The sequence below is a fragment of the Numida meleagris genome, chromosome 1 (assembly GCF_002078875.1).
Source record: "Numida meleagris isolate 19003 breed g44 Domestic line chromosome 1, NumMel1.0, whole genome shotgun sequence".
In the NCBI taxonomy this organism is placed as follows: Eukaryota; Metazoa; Chordata; class Aves; order Galliformes; family Numididae; genus Numida; species Numida meleagris.
This window is the reverse complement of record NC_034409.1, coordinates 66,129,941-66,152,736: the sequence shown is the minus strand read 5'-3', so window position 1 is coordinate 66,152,736 and position 22,796 is coordinate 66,129,941. Positions and strand designations below refer to the sequence as shown.

Here is a 22,796-nt window from a genome sequence, read left to right as displayed (position 1 = left end):
GCAGTAGGGAAACAGATCTCAGGAGATACAACAGAGAAAGGCATTGTTTGGATTTAGTCCAGCTCCGAGCTGGTGGGGGAGATGATAGGAAAAATAATCTGTGTCACAACACCCTTACCTAGCTTGCTATACTATGTCCTCTAGGATGTGAAACCCATGATTGCCGTAGTGCTTAGTTCTGTGGAGACATAGCTCATATGCCTAGTTTTTCCCAAATAAGTTCCAACTGAGTTGGATACTACCACACTGTTGGAAAAGAGCGATTTAGTCCTTAGCGTTTCCAAAATGATGTGTCATTTTCAGACTGAGGCCAAAAGTCACTTGCGAATCTTGAGTAGATAATTAATGATTATTTATAACATTAGGTTAAGACCATTAGCTGTGTTTGCTTTTTAACTGGAAATTTACAGCAAATCTGCATTTTGAATTGAGCTTGCTTGAGCATTTGTAAAGGGGTTCTGACCTTAGACTGGGAGCTACTGGCTGGCAGCCTTTTTTTTCCTTGGCCACGATGAGTAGGTCTAGAATGACATAAGGAGCAGAGAGATCCAGGATAGGTGTCATTTGACCTGATTTTCACTTGTCTAAAAGTTAGTTTTCTAGACTAAGCTAGCTCTTCAGGCTTTCAAATCTAAGGGAAGAGAAGCACCTCTAGAGACCATTTCCTCCCACTTATTTTAGACAGCTGTCTTAAGATAAGATAAATTGCTCTCTGGAAATATCTGTCTGTCTCTAGTACTTATTGAGAGAGTCTATATGAGGATCTTCAACAAAACTGCTTGCTAAGAATAGAGTATACCTGATTCTATACAAATATTTTATTCTCTCAAGGTGTTTTCCTTTTACTGGAGCACTAGAATGATGAATGTCTCTCAAACAAGATCTGTCCAGATAGAAGAAAATATGCAAATTCTCTGTTTCTAAAGTGGTAGACTAATAATGCAGGACTCAGTGAATAAGCAGTGAACTCAGTGCAAATGTGGTCCTTTAGGGACAGATGAGAATTCAGTACTCCAGGACATCAGAGACGCTCTGTAATACTGTATTATCCTCAAATTAGTCACAGTAGAGAAAAATACTAAATTCCATGCTTAATGAATTTTACATGAACTCAGAGAGTATTAAACAGTGTACATTAATGAACTCATATTAATTTCATATCTCTGCTCCAATCTTTTTTGGAGTGGAATTTAATGTGTGCATGTTGCTGATGCCTGGGAAAGAGCTGGGAGTGACTTCTCACTGTCAGACAGTATCTCAGTCCTCCTGCTGAAGCCTCTGAGATGAAATAAAAGCAAGTTATAAAGGTCAAGATATGCACAGTGAGTGCCTCCCAGCGGCACCTAAGCACACTCAACCACTGAAAATTCTCAAGCTGAGGGAGTTCATCCACCAAAGTGCCCAAGTATGGCCCCTACAGATGTATTTCTTCAGGCTTGTTTTAATACACACAGACCATACAAAGTAGGCTTCAATTATCTACTTTACAACTGAGAGCATGCACTTACCACAAAAATGTTCCCTCAACATCCTTCAGCTTTCAAAATGCTTGAGAAAATATAAAAGCTCTGTTGCATTCACAGGCAGCTAAAAATTCAAATAAATATATTTTTAGTCTACTTTTCTGGGAACACACTATTTTCAGTGGAATAATCTATTTGTTTTTCTGAGTAAAAGCCATTTGCCTTCCTCTAGGGCTGTAGAGCTAATTATATGAATATATAGCATTTGTTCATTTGCAAGCAGCAGTCTCTAAGATCCTTGGTCTATGAAGCCAGGATTCATATAATTCAGTTAGTACTTCCCGTCTCATGGTGCCATAGAAAAACAGAACACTACCAAAGATAAAGTTTGTATTAATCTTTCATGAATGCAAACTGTTCTTGGTAAGACTTGCGTATGTGCACGTGTGCTCATGTATGTATTCAGAGGAGTGTGCCCTTGAAACATCTCTCTCTCCATTTTTCATCTAAATATAAACTCAGCTGATACCCAGTCACGTCAGTAAGTTAAATTTCTTTGACTTTTTAGAAGGTTCAGCACATAGGTCCTATTTTACAGCTCTTTGCAAGTATGTTAATATGAATTGATCAAATAAGGTATCACGTACAAGAAGAAATCTCCTGGAATGGGCAATATGAATATTTGAAAATGTGAATCTTTAAACTTCAAAAGTCAATTGGTATAAACTGATGTATGCAGTAATTAAAGACACCATCCTGAGGTGGTACTTCAGCTTTCGACAAGATAGTATTTTCTTTCTTCTTCTGCTTTATCATTTTTCTCATTCCAAAATGAAAGAGAGCACTTGTTTGTCTTCAGTTTCTAAAACACACATTACTGATTATGAATTTTAGGGAAAATTTTAAAGATATCGGATCAGAAATTACTATTGAACAAAACAATCCTACTGCAATTTCAGAGCTGCAGTCCTGTATGTGTTGTTTCTATTATGCTATAATTCTTCAGAGTTTGTTTAATGGATATTTATTTAACAATCAAATAAATATGAGCCCCCTCAAATGGCTTTTATTTCAATGGTTGGCTGATTTTCTGTAGGTACTGAAATTATTTGGACATATCTCAGAAGCTCACATAAATACATTTAAATAGGTATGACGGATAACATGCTTTGAAAATAGGGATCTCTGTAGTCAAAATCATGACCACCCTACTCTCTGCAAAGAGCAGAGCTTAAAATATAAAAGATATGTAGAACATATCCTACCAATATTTGTGAGATGAAATGTTTTAAAAATGAGAGGTTGAAAGGAATACTAAACCACTGTAATAGCTAAGCATGGGGGAAAGATCAACTAAACTGAGATCTACAGTTCTGGTTTCTAATCAGTGACAATAAATATATATCAGGTTCTAAGTGCATTTTCCTAAGCGACTCACTTGATTACTTGCAGTCAGATTTTCATAGCTAGTTATTCCAATTAGACTACTGAAGTTGAGACATTTTTTTAATGTCACAGCAGGAGTTATGCTTTAATGACACCTAGACTTCTGTCCTACATAAAATGAGACATAGCCATGCACAGAGGGCTGTTGCACCCAGTGCTGATACATGAGAGAAGTCACTTTGCAGCTGAATGAATACTACAAGGCTGTTGACTTGCACTGTTGAAGAATTTTCTTTTGGGTGGGCAGTGTCCTCATCCCTCATCGTCTTTAGATGTTTTATTAAGGCAAGCAAGGATGATGGTTATGTTGTGGTTGAACTTAATGATCTTGAAGGTCTTTTCCAACCTGAGCAATTCTATAATTCTATAATTCTATGATCATACTGAGTTAAGGCAGCTTTATATTCAGCCATTTTCTACCTCTGTTCAGTCTTGTTTTTTCATTGTACTGTCTTCTGTGAACAAAAAGCAGTATTTTCCAAAAGAAGCAATAGGTATGTGAGGAAAATATAATATGCAAGAAAACCTTCAAAAAATCTTAATGGGAAACAATATTTTACCTCAGATTTTAGTTTAAGGAAATGAATGCTAGAAGCAGAATTTCAAATTTTAATTATATTATATAACCAAAATTTCAGTACAGATAGCCATCAGGTGTGATTTGGAGGCCATCATGAAGAACGAACAGAAAGCAGGACTGTAACTCCTGTGGAATGTATGTCTTCTGAGGGAGAATGAGGGCTTTCTCATATTGGAAGAACGTTAATAGATTTTTTCTTGAGCTATTTTCTAGTGTGTGACAATTAAGAAGATATGCACTCAGTAATTTACCTGTGTCAGTTTTTATTCTAAGAAACAATGGAGAACAATGCCTCACCTCATGCTCTGGTACAGCACTGAGCTGACTGGGGTTCTCTAGGTCATCAGCAGGACTTCTGAAAATCAACCATACAGTGCCTAAAGCCTAGATGGCCTAAAGGCAGAGTATGTTGCTAAAAACTTGAATTAAAATGTTTTTCAGTACAGCAATATACTTCTAAGTATGTGAGACCTTGCTGGTTGGCTATTTCCCCACTTCCAGCTGCCAAACCTTGAGAGGCACACCGTAGTCCAGGGAGACTTTTCAGCAAAGCTGGGTGCTCCTTCAGCTAGAAGAAAGCTAAGAAGCCTTGTCCTAAGAGGCTGTGCTCAAAGCAGGTGCTTATTAATCCCGATCCCACCCGCACCAAACTTTGCAGGCCTTGCATTTGTGCTTTTCATGTGCATTCCTGTGAGAGAAATATACATGAATGTATGCCATGAAGAGGCTTAGAGTCAAAGGTGAAGCCTGCTTTGGGTGGTAGTTGAGGGTGTTTCTCCTGAGTCACATGTCTGATGTCTGTCCGCTTTGATCACAGTCACATGACCTTCCACTTTTTGGTTTTGTAACACCCGCTAATCAGTAACCAGCATGCAGCATCCCCCAGTGGTGTGTGACCATGGGCAGCTTTAGTACCTCTCTTCTGCACAGTAAACTGACATCACCCAACTACTGTCCTAAAAGCAAGGGTGATCCTAGTGAACATCGCAGTACCTAATTATTAGGATCTTTGCCCCTTTCTAGAATTAACAACACCTAAGTTATTCAATGCATAGTTAAAATTAAATACTTCAAAAATTGATCCCGGAAGACTGTTACACTGAGAAGAAACACAAAAGACCTGCAGCTGGAGGTGTTGGGAAGAGTGATATTATGCCACCGTGCTTCAGAGGCAAGTGCTTTTTGCTACCTGGAAACAGCTGCACTCTCTTCCAAATAATTCCAAGAAAGCAAAACATAGCCAGTGATTATGCTTGTGCAGCTTTCCATCTAGTAACTCAGCTTAAACAACCTCTCCAAATATGAGAAACTCACTCATTCCTGTCTTCCAGTCTGACCTCCCATCACCCTTTGCTTGGACATTGCCTCATCCTGTAAATGTACACAGTTCTGTACACTCTTTAAGCCTGTATCTTTCCTATCTGTGTGAGTACTCTGAAATGTACATCTGGAACTGCCAAAAGAAAAAATTCTGCAATTAAATATACTTGGGTTAATTTTTAACTGTTCAGAATAAAAGCCAAAGTTCAAGTGTGCAACATCGGTCATTTCTTCTGAAAATCTTCTTAAAACTGTAAGTACCTACTTGTTTTGCCCTGAGAATCTTTTCCTTTCCTTTGTTTCATCCAGCATTAGTGTATTTACATTTGGGTAATAGTAAAAACTGTGCTTAGAAAAATGACATTTTAAAGTGCTTTTTGCAACTACTAACATAAAGTAGTTAAAAGCTCTGACACTCTATTTGCTCTCTGCTAATAATTAGTTACTTCATGATTTTTAATCCTGCTTGTAAACAAGATGTGAACTTATCTGTTTACCCAAATGACTAAGCTGAGTCAAATGAAGCATGCATTTTACACTGAAAGTAAGATGGTCCATTGGGACTCAGGGTAGGCAACTGACAGAATATTGCTTCCAAGACTTTGAAATCCAGACGCATCCTTTTTTTTCCCTCTCCTTTTTATTAGTTAATTAAGGTGAAATGTTGTGTAAAACTCTAACATGTTTATGGATTTAGTGTAGTACAAACAGGCCCAAATTCCCACCTCTCAGCTCTAGCCTACTCTGATCCACACAAGAGGTATGCTCTTTTATTTTAGGCTAAATTATATCCGATGTTCTTCATGCATTTAGCTTATAACTGCAGCCTGTAGCGAAACCATCTGCATCGTGCTCTTTCACATTTTATGCACTTTGCAAAGTGGCTGCCTTCTGCGGATGGGCTTTGTGATTTCTGTTGGTCTTTCTGGTTGCCTGTGATGAGAGAAAGGACATTCAGTTCCGTAGTGGAGGTGGCTGGAAGAGTTGTAACTACTAACTAATTGCTCAGCCTGCCATAAATGTATTCCAAACTCAGTGCAGAAGAGGAAAGAGTAAGATCTTGTAAAAAGGATTTTACTGACATCTTCCCTGAAATGTCAGGGGATATTGCAGACTTATGAGTAGGATTCAAGTGCAGGTTTTTACGTTATAGCTGGTAGGTGAATCGGACCCTGCAGGCAAACTTTTGGATAAATATACTCTCACCTGACCCATGCAAACTTCCCAAGCGGTTTGTTACAAAATGTAGGCCCAGTGTGAATATTCTTGCAGCATAAGCTCTCTCATCTTGCTGTTGGCTAAAGAAATGCTGATGGATGCTCATTGAAGGAGATAATTTCCTTACAACTGTGATGATTCTAGGGCTGTGTTCAGGGCTGGCCTGGGCAGCTAAGGTTAGGGCTTGAGATCATTCTTCCAGAAATATTTGAGATGACATAATGCACCACTGGGGCTCAGATAGGCACTCTTCTTTTCAGCCTTTCCTACTTTGCTTTCATCCTCACTTTCTCTTCTCTTCTCAAGTTCTTGGTCCCACTTTCCTGCTCTTTCCTTTGTGTAGGTCTGACACTTGTTGAACCACTCAGTGGGCCAAATCAGTTCACTACCTGGAAACCAGCTTTTTTTCTGCATTAGATTTCTGCCTATTTAATGAATTAGAGGTTTGCAGAGGATCCGGGAAGCAAAAAATAAGCAACAGGAATACATTGCGGAGAGCAGGGAGATGGGAGACAGGATAGAGAACACTACTGGCCAATCTTTAGTCACAGAAACTGCAGTGTGAGTTGTAAACTGCTTTTAAAGTGTGGTGTAAATGCACCTGAACTGAATGATTTACACATTTATATATCTTTGATATAGAGTCTTGGACTATGTTGCCTTCAGTTCTGTTCGGCCAAATGTGACAAAAAATATTTTAAAGCTGGGGAAAGCAACCTCAGGAACACAAATGGAATTCATCATTCTATTTTGTTCTATTTTTGTTCACACAGTTAGTAATCTTCCCAGTCAAATAGAAATCAAAATGATTTTTTTTTTCTGCAATAATTTATGCTTTGAAGGGAGCATAAATAAGTAAAAGCAAACGTTGCTGTTCTGTCTTTGGTAATCGAATGAGAGACAGCATGATGTTTCTGATGCCCCAAGTGAAGGAAATAACTCAGGACCAGTAACTCTAGCACAAGAAGAAAAACCTGCACAGCCAGTTGATGTGTCCCGTAAGCACTAGTGAAATGCAGGGACTGGTACAATAAGTGGCAGAATCCTATTGCCAACTCTGAGGAGCAGAAGAGGACAGATACAGGGACTGCATTCTTTGTGTGCTGCTCACCTTTTGATGTGTCACATGTACTACAGTCTGAATAAAGCATATTAATATTAAGAAAAGGCATAAAAAATTCATTGGGATATAAACTCTCATGCAAAATTTCAGTGAAAATGCAAAGCTGTATAAGCGTATTTTGCTGTAGAATCATCAAATCGTTAAGGTTGGAAAAGAACTCTAAGATCATTTAGTCAACCCATAGCCGCCATGCCCACTAAGCCATGTCCCTCAATGCCACAACTACCCTTTTCTTGAGCACTTCTGAACGGTGACTCTACCACTTCCCTAGGCAGCCCATTCCAGAGCCTGACCTCTCTTTCCGACAGTAAATTTTTTAAAATATCCAAACAGAGCCTCCCCTGGTGCAACTTAAGGCCATTATCTCTTGTCCTATCACATGTTACCTGGGAGAAGAGGCCAACCCCTGCCTCAGTGCACCCTCCTTGTAGGCAGTTGTAGAGAGTAATAAGGTCTCCCCTGAGCCTCCTCTTCTCATGACTAAACAATCCCAGTTCACAAGACTAGCACTCCAGACTTTGTTGTCTTTCTCTGGACGTGCTCCAGTGCCTCAATTTCTTTCTTGTAGTGATGGGGCCCAAAAGTGAACACAGTACTCAAGGTATGGCCTCACCAGGGCTGAGTACAGAGGGACTATCACCTCCCTGCTCCTGCTGGGAGCATTACTTCTGATACAAGCCAGGATGCCATTGGCCTTCGTGGCCACCTGGGCACGTTGCTGGCTCTTATTCAGCTGGCTGTTGACTAATACCCCCAGATCCTCTGTGCAGCTTGCCAGGCACTCTGCCAAAAACCTGTAGTGCTGCATGGGACCAAAGTGCAGGACCCAGCACTTGATCTTGTTGAAGATCATCCCATCGGCCTCAGCCCATCCATCCAGCCTGCCCAGATCCCTCCACAGGGCCTTCTTACCCCTCAGACAGATCAACACTTCCTCCCAACTTGGTGTCATTTGCAAACTTACTGAGGGTGCACTCAATTCCCTTGTCAAGGTCATCAATAAAGATATTCTTAAAAGTGCCAGCACCAATACTGACCCCTGGGGAACACCACTCATGACCAATCACCAGCTGGATTTAATTCCCTTCACCACCACTCTCTGAGTCTGGCCCTCCAGCCAGTTCCTTACCCAGCAAAGAGTGTACCTGTCCAAGCCATGGGCTGCCAGCTTCTCCAGGAGAATGCTGTGTAAGACAAAGTACAAAAGCTTTTCTGAAGTCTAGGTATACTACCTCCACAGCCTTTCCCTCTCCCACTAGGCAGTCACCTCATCATAGAAGGAAATGAGGTTGGTTAAGGAGGACCAGCCTTTCATGAAACTGTATGGGCTAGGCCTTATTCCCTGCTTGTTCCACAAATATTTTAATACTGATGGCTGAATACAGCATGAGTAAACATCCTTGAACAAAGCAGAAATACAAACTATAAACCAGAATCAATTGTCTAAGTTGCTGACCAACTGCACTTAATCTTAAATTAAGTATTTCCAGGAACAGTACAATAATGTGTTACTCTTTTTAAACACTGGAAGTGTAAGGGTGGCTATGGAAGGAGTTAATGCCCATGAACTTGCCAAGAATCAAGTTAATGAAGAAATACATTTGAGAGGATTAACATTGCTGTAGAAATTAGTGTGTGAAGAGATTGGCTGAGGGGGTGTTGGGCTGAAGAATGTGAAGGGGCAATTGAGTTCTATTGGCAGGCTTGTCAAGGATGACTTGCTTGCTAGCCCTGAAGTGGAACACACTGAGAAGAGCAGGTGTTGCAAGGCAGAACTTTCAAAGCATATCTAAGACAAAAAAGGGGAAATGAACCTCTGTCTGTCCTGGCTGTAAGGTAGGGCTCTGACTTGCTCTGATTTTCTTCAGCTTATATCACCAGGCAGTAGGTAACTACATTGAATAACTGGATTTAATGAACTCTTTCTGGTAGTCCTTAGGATTCTCTGACTGATGTTCTTTCTGTTTGACTCTCTATGATAAGTAGCAGATGTGGAGGTGCTTTTAGAGGCCAATATATTCCAAGTCCCTGGAATATATTGCTTCTTCTTTAAATAAAGTTTTGGGAAATATGTAAAATGCGTAAGAAAGCATGTGGCTTAGCAGTATGAGAAGCTCTAACCATCAACCTGAGGTGGTTGTGTCTTTTTTTTTTCTTCTACTTCTGCTTTTAATGCCAAGAAACTAGGCTCAAGTCTGGTTTCTATTAAAATTAATGAACTTACATTGATGCCAGTGGAAGAGCTGATGCCTCGACAGAACGTGCAGGGCAGAACGAAATGTCCTTTTTATGGCTAGCAAGGACAGGGATAGTGCTAATGACCATAGAAGACAGGTACATGTCTGTCAGCCAGGCATACAGATGTTCAGAGTCTTGCCTCCCACAGTGGTCGATCGAAGTGCTTGTGGATAAGACTGAAAAGCAGTATTACAGACAAACTAGTTTGCCTTCAGAAGATCTCTTTTCTCCATTCTTTACCTTCTGGTTGGCCTGTGACCAGAGGATGAATGTTTTTTTCACTTTTTTTTAATACAGTTTCATGCATCTATCTCAGTGATCTTCTCATACTTTTAACTTCCTTCAGGTGTCATCTCGTTATGCATTGAGTTCATCACTACCTGCAGTGAGACAATGCTGAAACTATAGTGCTGACAGCACTGAGCATCTGATGTGAAATAGCTAGTTGGTATGTCAATTTTTTTTGTCAAATTTTCTCAATTAGAATATGTACATGCATATGCTTATAAGTTTTGTTGGAATCCAGTGTTGTTAGAATCTGATTTGCAATTATTTAAGGAAGATGATCAAATATCAAGTATCTCAGGACAAATCTTTTGTCTTTTTCAACACTGTAAAGGGATCAGTAGTCTGATTCAGACATCAGGATTGACTCAAAAAGGCAACATGAAAGAAACTCGGAAACCACGTGCAGACGACAAATTCTGCGGCATTTCCAGGCTTAAGGTACAGAAATATTTTAGCAATTTTGTATGAACAGAGCCACAGTTACTTGTACTTACAGTTATTCAGTAGGAGTTAAAATCTAGAATAAATGAATGAATGGTCTGTTTCTTTCCTTATCGTTAATGCTTTGAACGCTGAGGTCATGCAAACTTGTAACCAAACATGTTGCTTTTTATGTCCCTGAACTCTGTGGTGTGTTAGAGATATGCTTGATTGCTCCTGTGAATTTTCACCTCTCAACTTGTGTGATCCCTCTAGCCTGGCATGTTTACCATTTGTTTATAAACTTGAGAAATGAGCCAGTTGTGACATGGAAGTAAACTGTTTGACTAATAAACTATTCTTTGTCAAGAAGCACTTTAGAGATATAAAATAGCTTGATTTAACAGGAATTCAAAGCCCAAATACATTACCCATGCTTTTTAGCTATTGTAGTAGATGTATTTAAAAATACTATTGATTTTATTTCATAAATAATGTTTATTAATAACCCTAAAATTTAAAGGATTTGAATGATGCAGCAGATGTGTATATATATATGTATATATGTGTGTATATATATGTATATATATATGTATATATATGTATATATACGTGTATATATATACACGTACATATATATATGTGTATACGTATATACGTGTACATATATATATATATTTTTTTTTTTTCCCCATGGTCACTTACTACCAGATTCTTGTCAAAAAGGACACGCTCTTATCTTCTCATGTTTGAAACTGGCTCATGACCTCTACTGACAAGACAGAACGGCTACTCGATCAAGTAATTCTATCAAAGGCAATGATCTTAATTCTGCAGGAATCCTATCGACCACTCAGATGAGCAGAGTGCCAAGATCCTTGCACCCAGCACAGGAGGCTTTTTTCCCTCAGGCTGCAGGCGTGCCGCAGTCCTGCAGATGGCAATCTTGCAGCAGGGTCCCGCTGGGTGAGGCTGTGCTGCACCAGTCTTGGCTGGGCAAGTGGGGCTTTAAGGTCCCAGTCTTGTGACTGGGAGCAGGTGAAGAACAAAGTATGTCCTCTTTTTATTTTGTTTACTCAAGCCATAACTCTGTGGACAAAGCTAACCGATGGGATTTGAACTTCTATTTACATTCTATTCCTCTATGAGTAGATCAGAAAGTATTCAGTTGTTTTACCTAGAAGCACATCTCTGTTGGGAAAACAACTATGTACATTCCTAAATGTGTAATTTTTAATTCTCCATTCAATCTACTCTCCCTTCCTAGTTATTTCTGCTGGCGCTGGCACTTGCATTTATTGGTAAAACAATGACTGGTGCTTACTTGAACAGCATGTACACACAGATAGAGAAGCAATTCAACATTCCAGCATCTTTAGTGGGGATCATTAATGGAAGCTTTGAAATTGGTAATTACTCATTTTAATATATCTTATTCTTTGAAAATATGAAGTGTTGGCTGACTATGTTTTAGTGACTCTCATGTCCATCAGCAATCTGTCAAGTTCTGTTTGCAACAGCATAGTGACCGATTCTCTTCTAATGTCTGTGCTGGTACTTTTATATTGAGTGTCTTGGAAAACAACAGGACAACTTACATGAGGATGTTTAGGATTAAAGGTTGATTCAGCTAACTTACGCACTCTCGCACTATGACAGAACAACTAACAAGACAGAACTATTTAATAAGCTTTGTACTGAATAAATAAGGAGACAGAATGGTTGTATAGACCCAGTTCGAATGTAAGTTCACATTAGCATTTTTACAGTTCTTTAAATCAGTGACCTCAAAGTTGGTTGGTGTGGATTGTCTCCTTACTCAAACTCAGTAGTATTTTAAGTTTTCATGACCATGCAACTGTAAACAAGGTTTCTACTGTTAGTGTCCCTCAAATCTGTCAGTGAGCTTTAATGGCCAATAACAGGCTTAAGCAAGTCCTGCCGTTGCCACAGAAGCCAAACAAAAGACTTAAGAGCTTCAGACCCAACTCAGTGGAAATCCTCAAAGGATGTTTTACACCCTTAAAATCAGAGTCTGGATCTTTATGGTCTCTGACTCAACTGAGGAAATGATCTGCACAGGCTCATATACACTGGTGGGTGGGAGAGACAAGGCCCTTTTCATCCCTTTTCCCCATCTCTTATATCTGCATATTCAAGTAGGAGAAACTCTTTGTAACACCATGCTGCTGCCTGCAAAGCAGTCTGGTGAGGCAACTCAGTGTTATGATAGAGACTGAATACCCAGAATGTATTCTTGATTTTGATAAGAAGGAGAGTTTAAGTAATATTAAATGGCTGAGATTAATGATGTAAAAATGTGATTAATGATATAAAAGCTTTATGATTTTAAATAGATCATTCTTTGATATGGACTATTCTGTAGCAAGTTGTGGTGTTTTTATTTCCGGGGATTTAAAGTAACTGTGAATAGTCACATTAATAGTCAAAATGATTAAGGATCTGCATATGTGCCAGGCAGAAAGAATTTAATAGGGCTGTGCAAGTGTAGACATAAGATCTTATTAGGACTGTGCAAATACATGTATTTAAGTTTCATTCAAGCTACTGGTTCAATGCAGTCTGTCTAGCAATTGTAAATAAAAAAGATGCAATTTTCTTTCAGAACATTATGCTCGCCAGTCATAGATATGGTTTTGTTGTTTTGACAAAAAGATCACAGAATTAGTCGTTGTACAGTTGGTAAATTTTTATTGTTGCAGGACCTAACTCACAGTATGAGACTTCAGACATCTCTTAGTTGCACACTGAAAGTAGAGGAGGAGAGATTCCAGGTTTTTTTATCTCATTTGAATTTTTAAATGGCACTAGTTACAAATTTTTTTATTCATCTTAAACTATTACTGAAGTTAATATCAATTTATTATTCCTCTTTTCTTGGAATGTCATCTTATGCTTATTGTTTTCAGTACAGAAACACTTGAATATATACTTCTGAATATATAGTTTCCCACACATTGCTAAGTAGAATTTCCCAGGAGAATAACTTCCCAAAGCAGCTCTCATTTTGCAGTCCTGGGCCTAATCTCAATGTAAAGTTGTAAGAAACTTCTTCTCTGAAAAGGTGTGGTCAAAAACCTCCTCTTCCACCATAATCTCTGTTCCATTCTCCCTCCTGTTCTCAAGCTCTTCCCATGTGGTGTAAGTCTTCCAGAAGTATATCACAGATAGAAGGGCATTACTGCACCACTTAGCCAGTTCCCTATCTAGTTACAGTATTTATAGGACAGGGGGAGTAATGGATGTTGAGCTAACAACATATAACGAAAATTGTTCTTAGACTTTGAAAGGTAAAAGAATGCCTTTGTAAATACGAACCAGGTTCTTTTTGCAGGTAACCTGCTGCTGATAGCATTTGTGAGCTACTTTGGAGGAAGGTTTCACAGACCCAAAATAATTGCTTTGGGCTGCACAGTTTTTGCATTTGGCTGTCTTTTGACATCATTTCCTCATTTCCTATTTGGAAGGTAAGTATTTTGGTGTATTGGGCTTATGGGGCAAGGCTTTGTTAGCAGAGGGAAGGCAGTAGGGTAGCCTCTGTGAGAATATAACAGGAGCTGCGCCATCTCAGATAGCTCCAGTAGCTCCAAAAGGGACCTGCTGCTGCCAGGGCTGGCTGAGCCAGCAATGACTCCAGTTGTGTCTCTGAGGGAGCAGAGTTAAGGAAGGGAAAAACTGCTGTGCAACAGCAGCTGGGAGAGAGGAGTGAGAAATAGGAGAGAGGCAGCCCTGCAGGCACCAAGAAGGGCAGGAGGTGCTCGAGGCATGGAGCAGAAGCTTTCTACAGCTCAGGAGAGGCCCATGGTAGAGTAGGAAGTCCTCCTGCAGCCCGTGGGCACCAAATGGAGCAGATTTCCCCATGCTACCATGGAGCAGCCTGTGGTGAAGCAGAGGATGGGGCCGAAGGAGCTGCAGCCCACAGAGGGCCCCGCAGGAGCAGCCCTGGGCTGGAGCTGCTGCCACATTTGGTTAAATCACAACAGCTTCTGTGATCCTTACATGCATCCTTATATGCAACTCCTCCCACTGGAATGTGATGGCTTAATGAGTGAGGTGTTGCTGTGCATGACTGTGATAAAACAGTTGCAGAGCAACTGTGATTGCTTTGCTTCTGAGTTGGCTTCAAAAGTCAGCAATCATTCCTGAGGACAGTCACCCCTCTGTTGGGCACCTTGCCTTGCCTTGCCTTGCTGTGCCTTGTCTTACTTCTTGTACTACCACTTGCGTGGACTTTCTGAAGATACAATGCAGTCACACTGCACTACTGCGCCTTATCTGCTTGAATACGCAATACAAGATGATTTTTCAGATGCCTTTGGTCTGGAGCCTGGATGAGAGATCAAACCTAAACTCTGGGTTGGCAAGGCCTTTACAGACCATAATGATTCTTTAACCCCTTTCTCACTTTTTTTTTTCATGTCTTAACAAATTAATAATTTAGCCTTTTCTTAATTCTAATCCGTGAAATTTATTTTTGAGAAAATAAGGCCCTCTACTCTTGTTACACCCAATGTGGTGTAACAGCCCTCGTGGCACCCTCTGCTTAGAGTGTAAATTGGATTAGAATGTAGGGAGAAGAGGGGAAAAAAATGATATAAGGGATTTCGTTAGGGTATTTCATCATCTTCTCCTGAAACATCTGTTACACAATTACGTCAGAGACTAGGTAACTAACTGTCTGGATCAAACACTGGGTTGGCTTCTTGATACAGTTCTTTTGTTCCTAGTCTGATTTGTTACAAATACTGAGTTAACTTTTGAAGTGGCTTTCCTTCTTTCTGTAGCTGCACGCTCCTCTTCTAGGTGGCTTCATGAAACAGATTTATGAGGTGCTCCTGATGTATTTGTTCTCAATCTGTATATGTTTTACTTTGATTCAAACAGGTATCATATTGAAAGCAGCATTTCACCACAGGAAAATTCTTCAGTCGTGCCTCTGTGCCATGCTAACCAAAGCTTATTCTCTTTACCTACAGAGGAACCATCAACAGGTATGCCATTTCCTATGTCTTTTACTAAATTCCACTCAGTTTTTATAGTATTTAAGTAAATAGTATTTTTTTATTAGCTTGCTTTTGTTTATTTATTTTTTCAAGGTCCTATTTTTGTTCAATACTTTCTGCAGGCAGGAAAACTAGAGTTCAGGAAATTTTCTAGCCTTGTTCTCTCTTAGCCTGTGACTCCAATGCTGTAGCTCCTTTTCATGCAGTTTCCACAGCTTCCAAACAGCTTGGTTAACATCCTTGTCATTCCACTTCAGGGAAATATAACATGAGATTATTCTCAGAAATGTTCCTTTTTTGAAACTTGAAATACTATGACACTGTGAGGAGGTGGGAAACTATTAATTGGACAATGGGTAGAAGGCACTAGGATCTTTTTTTTTTTTTACTGTACCACACAAGATATAAAGTAATGAAAAATGTAGATAGAACGAAAAAAAAGGAGCTCCCAAATCTTTTTAAAGAAAAGGGAAAATAATACAAAATTGGCTGAAACTTGACTGAGAGACTGAAACATGCATGTGCACTAGCAATATTATTGGCATAAAAGTAACTACCATGAAGTCAAAAGAGACAGACAACATTAAATCCTCACAATGAGGATGGGATTAATCTCTCTGGTATTCAACTACATCAGAAGGAAGCATTTAGTCTGAACTGTCTAGGCTTCCTTGGTAGCTTCTCTGGGGAGACTACAGAGGCCTTGCTTAATTCTCTGAGGAATTTACTCTCTATATGCTTTTCTGGAGGCTTATCAACTTTAGTAAATTAGAGCTATCAATCTGAATCCAGCTATCAGTTTGAAAGAAGACAAAGAAGCTAGAAAGTTCAGGAATTTCATTTCATGCAAGGGCAGAACAACACTACTTCTGCACTGCTGTTGCTTTCTTGGAAGCAAATGGTGGCACCTCACTGTGAAATGAGGAAGTATGGTATGAACTTTCATACAGTATTCTCATAGTCAAATGGTAGTGCATGGCCTTTATCCAACAATTACCTGAATCTTTAAAAAAGACTACTCAAATAAATCTTCTCCTGGAGAAGCTGGCTTGGACAGGTACACTCTTTGCTGGGTAAAGAACTGGCTGGAGGGCCAGGCCCAGAGAGTGGTGGTGAATGGAATTAAATCCAGCTGGTGATTGGTCACGAGTGGTGTTCCCCAGGGGGTCAGTATTGGTGCTGGCACTTTTAAGAATATCTTTATTGATGACCTTGACAAGGGAATTGAGTGCACCCTCAGTAAGTTTGCAAATGACACCAAGTTGGGAGGAAGTGTTGATCTGTCTGAGGGGTAAGAAGGCCCTGTGGAGGGATCTGGGCAGGCTGGATGGATGGGCTGAGGCCGATGGGATGATCTTCAACAAGATCAAGTGCTGGGTCCTGCACTTTGTTCACAGCAACCCTGTGCAATGCTTGGGGCAGAATGTCTGGAACGCTGTGTGAAGGAGAAGGATCTGGGGGTGCTAGTCAGTGCTCAGCTGAACATGAGACAGCAGTGTGCCCAGGTGGCCAAGACTACAACAACCTGAAAGGAGGTTCTAATGAGGTAGGGTTTGACCTCTTCTCCCATGTAACTACTGATAGGATTAGAGGTAATGGCCTTAAGTTGCATCAGGGGAGGCTCTGTTTGGATATTGGGAAAAGCCTATTCTCAAAAAGAGAGGTCAGGCACTGGAACAGGCTGTCCGGGAAGGTGGTGGAGTCACTGTTCCTGGAGGTGTTCAGGAGAAGGGTAGACGTTGCATTGAGGGACATGGTTTAGTGGTTAATATTTGTGGTAAGTGGATGGTTGGACTAGATGATCTTAGAGGTCATTTCCAACCTTAATGATTCCATAATTCTATGATTCTACAGGAGACCGTTGAAATCTTGGTCTTTACTGCATCACTAATTATGACATAAACTTGAAGAAAGATGAAATACCTTTCATAGGAATATTGTAGAAAAATCTGAAAAGGAATACATCCTTACTGTTCTTTTTTTCTGAAGTAAACTGCTCTCATTTAAGAAATCAATTCTAGCAATTTATTATTTTTTTAATGGCTAACTTTAAAAAGTTGAAACAAAGTGTTTTATTTCCAGTATCCAAAACATGTCCCATACGAGACCTCAGCAACTTGACCATAGTAAATTGATACATGCAGAGACATGCTATGAACTGGCAAGAAAACCTTTTAAAATGAGCTTTTTTTTTCTTTCTGGATGAAAAATGTAGATATAAGCGTCCATGCTGCTTTTTAATTTGATATGAAAACACATGGCATAATATTAGTGTGAGATAAAAATAGCAGTTTTACCTAGCAAATATATATTATTATTGCCATTCCAGGGATTTGCTTGCATGGCATTAAATGTCTGGAGACCTGCCTCACTGTAAGGCAGGTTAGCATTAATCTTGAAACAGAAAGGGATGCTGGAAGGACCTTCATCTGTAAGACAAGACAAGTTTATCCCTACATCACAGTTATTAAAGGTGTTTTTCTTTCAACTGTCAGGGAAATGGCAGTTTTGAGGAGGGAAGTGAGTACAGGAAGAGTCTTAGTTTATGCAGTGATTGGACTGCCAGGTGTTTAGACAAGGTGTGGCATGGAGACAGAAGGGATTTAAACTCTACTCCAGAGAGTGCAACAGCTTCTTTTCATTCTGGAGCCTTTTGAGTATAACAACTATTTATTTCCATATTTGACAGGACCAATCTACTAATCATAGTTTACACTGTTTGTCAGTTGTCTGTCTTCATCTCTAGAACATAACTGGTATAATAAAAGCATTAATTCTGGCTTCTTATTCTATTCACAGAGTGTGAAAAGGAGCCTGGGTCCTTGCTGTGGGTATTTGTGATGGTTGGAAACTTAATACGAGGAATGGGTGAAACTCCCATTGTGCCTTTAGGCATTTCGTATTTGGAGGATTTTGCCAAAACAGAGAATTCACCTTTCTACCAGGGTAAACCTATCCTATCACGCTAATTCCCCTCCGCTAAACAAACATGAAAATGAACAAAAGTGAAGAAGAGAGAAGAAAGACATTACTGCATTTAAACAATGAAGTTTGAATTGAATTGAAATGAAACAATGGTAGTGTAGAACTCGTAATTTAACTATTTGTTGAAATAAGGTCATTTTTAGCTCTGAATGTTTATTGAGTAAAGCTATCCTAAGCATCCATAATTATTTCAAGAAAATATTTATGTCTGTGTTTTGATTTTGTATGCTTTCTCCTTTCATATTCTAGGTTGTCTACATACTGCAACAGTAATTGGCCCCTTTCTTGGTTACTTGTTGTCATCATTCTGTGCAAAACTGTTTGTTGATCTGGAATCCGTAGATGCAGGTGATGGATTAATACATAAAATCTTACATTGAATATATAAAATCTTTTATGTAAATCAGTAGGCATAATGGTGTATCAACCAGCAAAAAAAGGTGTTTATTTTCAAATATGAAGTGTATTCATTTTAATTTGCTGGTTTCTTTTAGGATGGAAGAAGCAAATGTAATATTCAATCCCATAAAATCCCTGAGTTCACATATACATGAATGAATCTGCATGTAAATTATTTGATGAATGACTGCATTATCTGGCTTAACATAGGAAAAAGCTAAAATTAATTAAGCAAAAACGGTTGAAATGATGAAATTTGCTAGATGAATAAGCAAAAAAGAAGATTGGAGAATATTTGTTCTCTTTTATCAGCTTCATTTTAAATGTTTAAAGCGCTTTTAATAAATCACATCAGAGGTGACCAGAAAAACAAAGAATGAAAGCAAAATTATTTGTAAGCTAACCTGAGATGCCATTGGTTCTTTTTTTTTGTTTCTTTTTTAGGAGACCTAACTATAACACCTGCTGATGTCCGCTGGGTTGGAGCATGGTGGCTGGGCATTTTGATTTGTGCATTAGTGAATTTTCTCGCAGGGCTACCTTTTTGGTTTTTGCCCAGGTCACTTGTGAAGGAAGGGGAAAACAATGAATCCGAGGAGACATATAAAAAGATAGGAGTACTACTGGAAGAAAATGAACAAAAGGAAGCCAAACAGACCATGTATGAAATTGCTAAAGGCAAGTTATACCATTTTTTATTTTTGTCTTAGTTTTGTCCTTAAGGTGTGAACAACACGCAGGTCCAAGGTATGGAATGCATGCTATGATTTTCTACCCTCTGTAGTACAAAGAATTTGAGCAAGCATTTAAACTGTCTCTTCACAGAGGCGGAAAGATTCATAGATTCAGGATCTGAATTCACCCCTTTCTCTTTCCTGCATTTCAGATGTAAATAGATCTGTAGCTTTTCTTCCTTCCAGGATTAATGCACTGAAATCTGGTTAAAAATACTACACCTTGGTGAGCTTTGAATCAGCTGCAGATATTAGTTGCTTGTACCTCACATTCACTGAGTAGCAAAGCAGGAAAGCAGCACAAGTCTTGTGCAATTCTTGAGTCCAACTTAATGCCACAAAGGGAATAGACAGGTGCTTAAGTGTCTCATAAATGTTTCATGGCTGTTAAACAAAAACCTATTTGATTTACATTTATTCATGTTACTGTTAGCAACATTCACATCTATGGTTTTTCAGATCTATAAACCTGGGAAGCTATATACCTGCAGGAAGCTATTTTTTAAAATCTTTTTGTATTTTTTGTGCTAGCTGAAAATATAAGTGCATAGATGAACTATCATCATTGTTTTGCAGAAGTTCTTGTTTAACTGTAGTTTCCTGACATTAGCTCAGCACATCAGTTAATAGAGAATATTAGAAAAAGAGGATTTTTTTGGTTTGTTTTTTTGTGTTTTCTGGTTTAGATAATTAATAGGCATTACACAGAGAAAAGACATTACTCAGAGAAAGTATAAATTAGTTTCTCAGTGTTTTACTTGGCTGAAGACTGGAAAATGCAGACTTTGGGGAATAACAGCAGTCACTTCCCTTTTCAGACCTTTTCTGCCATATTGCTAATAACACTTGTAAAAACCAAAGACAGTAATCACGTATCTGCCACATGTAGTCCCCCTTGTAGTCCCTTCACCTGGCAGGTGCAGAAAAAGGATTTTGGTGAATGCTTTAGGGCATAGGCTGAGGTAAGCAGCAGGAAAGGTAGTGGAGTAGCTCCTGCTGTGAGTCCATAAGTGCAAAGTTCAGACACTGAAAAGCTAAAAAATCTGAAAGTTTCACGATCAAATTGTTACTGTGATTTTCATAAGCAGTAGCCTCACTGGAGATAAGTGTATGTGAGGTTACCTCTGGGTAGAAGAAACATGTTGGGGTAGCCTGGACTAACAAATAAATCTTTCATCTGTGGTGTCTGGCAAAGCACAAGAATTATCCTGATCCAGTTAAGGACCACATTCCCCTCTTCTTCCCCTTAGTGACACTGAACAATGTATGATTCATTTCATAAAGCATCATACTAACTCATTACATTATTTCATTCCAGATTTCATCCCATTCCTCAAGGCTTTGCTTCGCAACTCAGTTTATATGTTATTTATAGTTATATCTGTGCTACAGTTCAGCGCCTTCATTGGCATGATATCCTTCATGCCTAAATATTTGGAACAGCAATTTGGAAAATCTGCATCAGATGCCATCTTTTTAATTGGTAAATTTCCTTCATTCTGTTCTACTATATCTCTGTTAAAATTCTGTATTTTTACAGATATATATTCATGTGTATATGCACACATATACATATTATGGGAAAATGCTTCTATGAATGACAGATTCCACGCTACAAAGCATTTTTAAATAGTCATGCATTTTCTGCTAAGAATCTCCTAATTTTCTGTCAAGAATTCAATAATCCCTTTCCCATCTGTTGAATTGTGCCAGAAAGTCCAGCTGATGTAAATCTTAAACCACTGATCTCAGAGTGGTAATTTTAATTAACACTAAGAATGCATGGGGTACCAATAGTTATACAATCTTTGTTTAAAAGTATACTTTAAAGTAGAGGGTAGATCTCATGTTCATGGAAATGACACTGTCAACACTCTTAAGACACAGATGGGTTGAATGTATGTACAGCTAAAATTGCCAGTGAAGTTCAAAGCTTTCCATCATCTCCACTCTTCTGATGTTCTTGAGCCTTCTGACACCAACAGATCCTCTTTCACATGCAGGACTCCATGGAAAGAAATGGATCAAATGCCTGTCTTTTTGCGTCTCTTTATGAGCTTGTCTTTTTTTCTATGAGTGAGGACAAGAAGGTGGTGTACATTTGGAAATAGTAATGGCAACACTAACAGCTTTTTGGCACAAAGCAAATACCCTGAAAGTGTTACAGCCTTCTTACAGCTCCTCTTTTTATTCTTAAGTTCTCAGTCTTCTCTTGTTTAACTGCACTGGCTTAATTAGATCAGAATTTATCTAGTCATTATAGAGGGAAAATCTTAAAATACATCTAGCCATACTTCTGTTCCTTAACTCAGTGCTTATATTCCACAGCAACCACATAATTTATTTAATCTCTGAAACACAGAATGTCCCAGACTTTATGAGTATTACTATAATTCCCCGTTGTCAGTGTTTTGAAATTGTTCATTCACAAAGCTATCATTGTTGGATTTTTTTTTTCTTCAGACAAGCTGCTTTCTGCATCTAAATACATAGTACTTTGAGAGAATCCTCTGTCACATTCCATAATCTTCCCCTTTCCTCACACCCTCCAGGCCTACTGACAGCCAAGGATTGTTACAGAACCAACATTGCCTTGAGCAATGCCTAAAAACAATATGGTGATGTTGTAAAACAAGTTCCTGAATGTCCTTCAGTCACAATTTTCTTCATTAAGGTATCCAACAGCTGAGAAGAGTTCAGTAATCTCATACAGAAATGTCTGTTAATGTCTATTCCTTCCTTCCATGATGCTCAGCTTGCTCCAAGATCTGCTCCCATTGAGCTTCTCTCTCAACTAGGGAGACTGTACCGAAACTTTGTTTTGTATGTGTGCTAGAATTACATTGCAACTGCAGATGTCAGTTTTCCATTGAATCTTTTCAGTCCAGCTCTCCTAGCAGTTCACAGCTGCTGTTGACTTTAGAAGATTATTTAGGTGTGCAAATACACCTAGTAGAGTACCATTTCTGACTTTAGTTAAACTACTCAGTCATAGGAGCTATACGAGTCATTGCCAAACAGTTGTCCCTTACAAGTAGTTTTGATGCTCTCCTTCTTTATTTTAACATGGATGTTTTACTTTTTTGAATAGGTGTTTACAACATACCAATTATATGCCTTGGGTACTTTTTTGGAGGCTTATTCATGAAGAAATTCAAGATAAATACCTACCAGGCTGCGCATATAGCATGTTGGGTAACTTTTCTGGATTACCTTCTATACTTTATTGCCTTTTGGACTATCTGTGACACTTCACCAGTTGCTGGCCTAACGGTTTCCTATGAAGGGTATGTTCTTTGAGGTGCAACCTGGATTTTTCTTGCCAAGAATTAGCCAGGGACTCCACAGTTTTGAGAAAAAAGAGCTAGGTACATTTTAGTTTCCATTCTCATACAGCTGCACATTCAAATTAATTCTTTGACTAATTTCATTATACATTCAAGCCAAGTAACAGCAGGTAAAAGTAAGATGTTCATCAAATCAAATATACATCAATGCCATTTCAGAATTACAGAGGGAAACTAAAACTTTCTTTAACTTCACTGGTCTTTTATTTCT

General features: G+C 38.9%; 1 protein-coding gene across 8 annotated transcripts in view; it reads left to right on the top strand.

Moving 5' to 3' along the window:
• LOC110396017 (solute carrier organic anion transporter family member 1A2-like) overlaps positions 1 to 22,796 on the top strand; it is a 50,738-nt gene that overhangs the window by 23,051 nt on the left and 4,891 nt on the right. For 6 of the 8 annotated variants that reach the window (XM_021391280.1, XM_021391247.1, XM_021391290.1 and 3 more), the window contains 10 exons: positions 9,735 to 9,836; positions 10,008 to 10,114; positions 11,364 to 11,505; positions 13,452 to 13,584; positions 15,002 to 15,108; positions 17,920 to 18,066; positions 18,355 to 18,453; positions 18,949 to 19,182; positions 20,557 to 20,721; positions 22,330 to 22,525. In XM_021391280.1, coding sequence (XP_021246955.1) covers positions 10,055 to 10,114; positions 11,364 to 11,505; positions 13,452 to 13,584; positions 15,002 to 15,108; positions 17,920 to 18,066; positions 18,355 to 18,453; positions 18,949 to 19,182; positions 20,557 to 20,721; positions 22,330 to 22,525 — 1,283 coding nt within the window. In that variant the 5' untranslated portion in view covers positions 9,735 to 9,836; positions 10,008 to 10,054. Of the gene's footprint in view, positions 1 to 9,734; positions 9,837 to 10,007; positions 10,115 to 10,807; positions 10,898 to 11,363; positions 11,506 to 13,451; positions 13,585 to 15,001; positions 15,109 to 17,919; positions 18,067 to 18,354; positions 18,454 to 18,948; positions 19,183 to 20,556; positions 20,722 to 22,329; positions 22,526 to 22,796 lie in introns of all 8 variants that reach the window. The other 2 variants (XM_021391300.1, XM_021391310.1) reach the window with 2 other exon arrangements.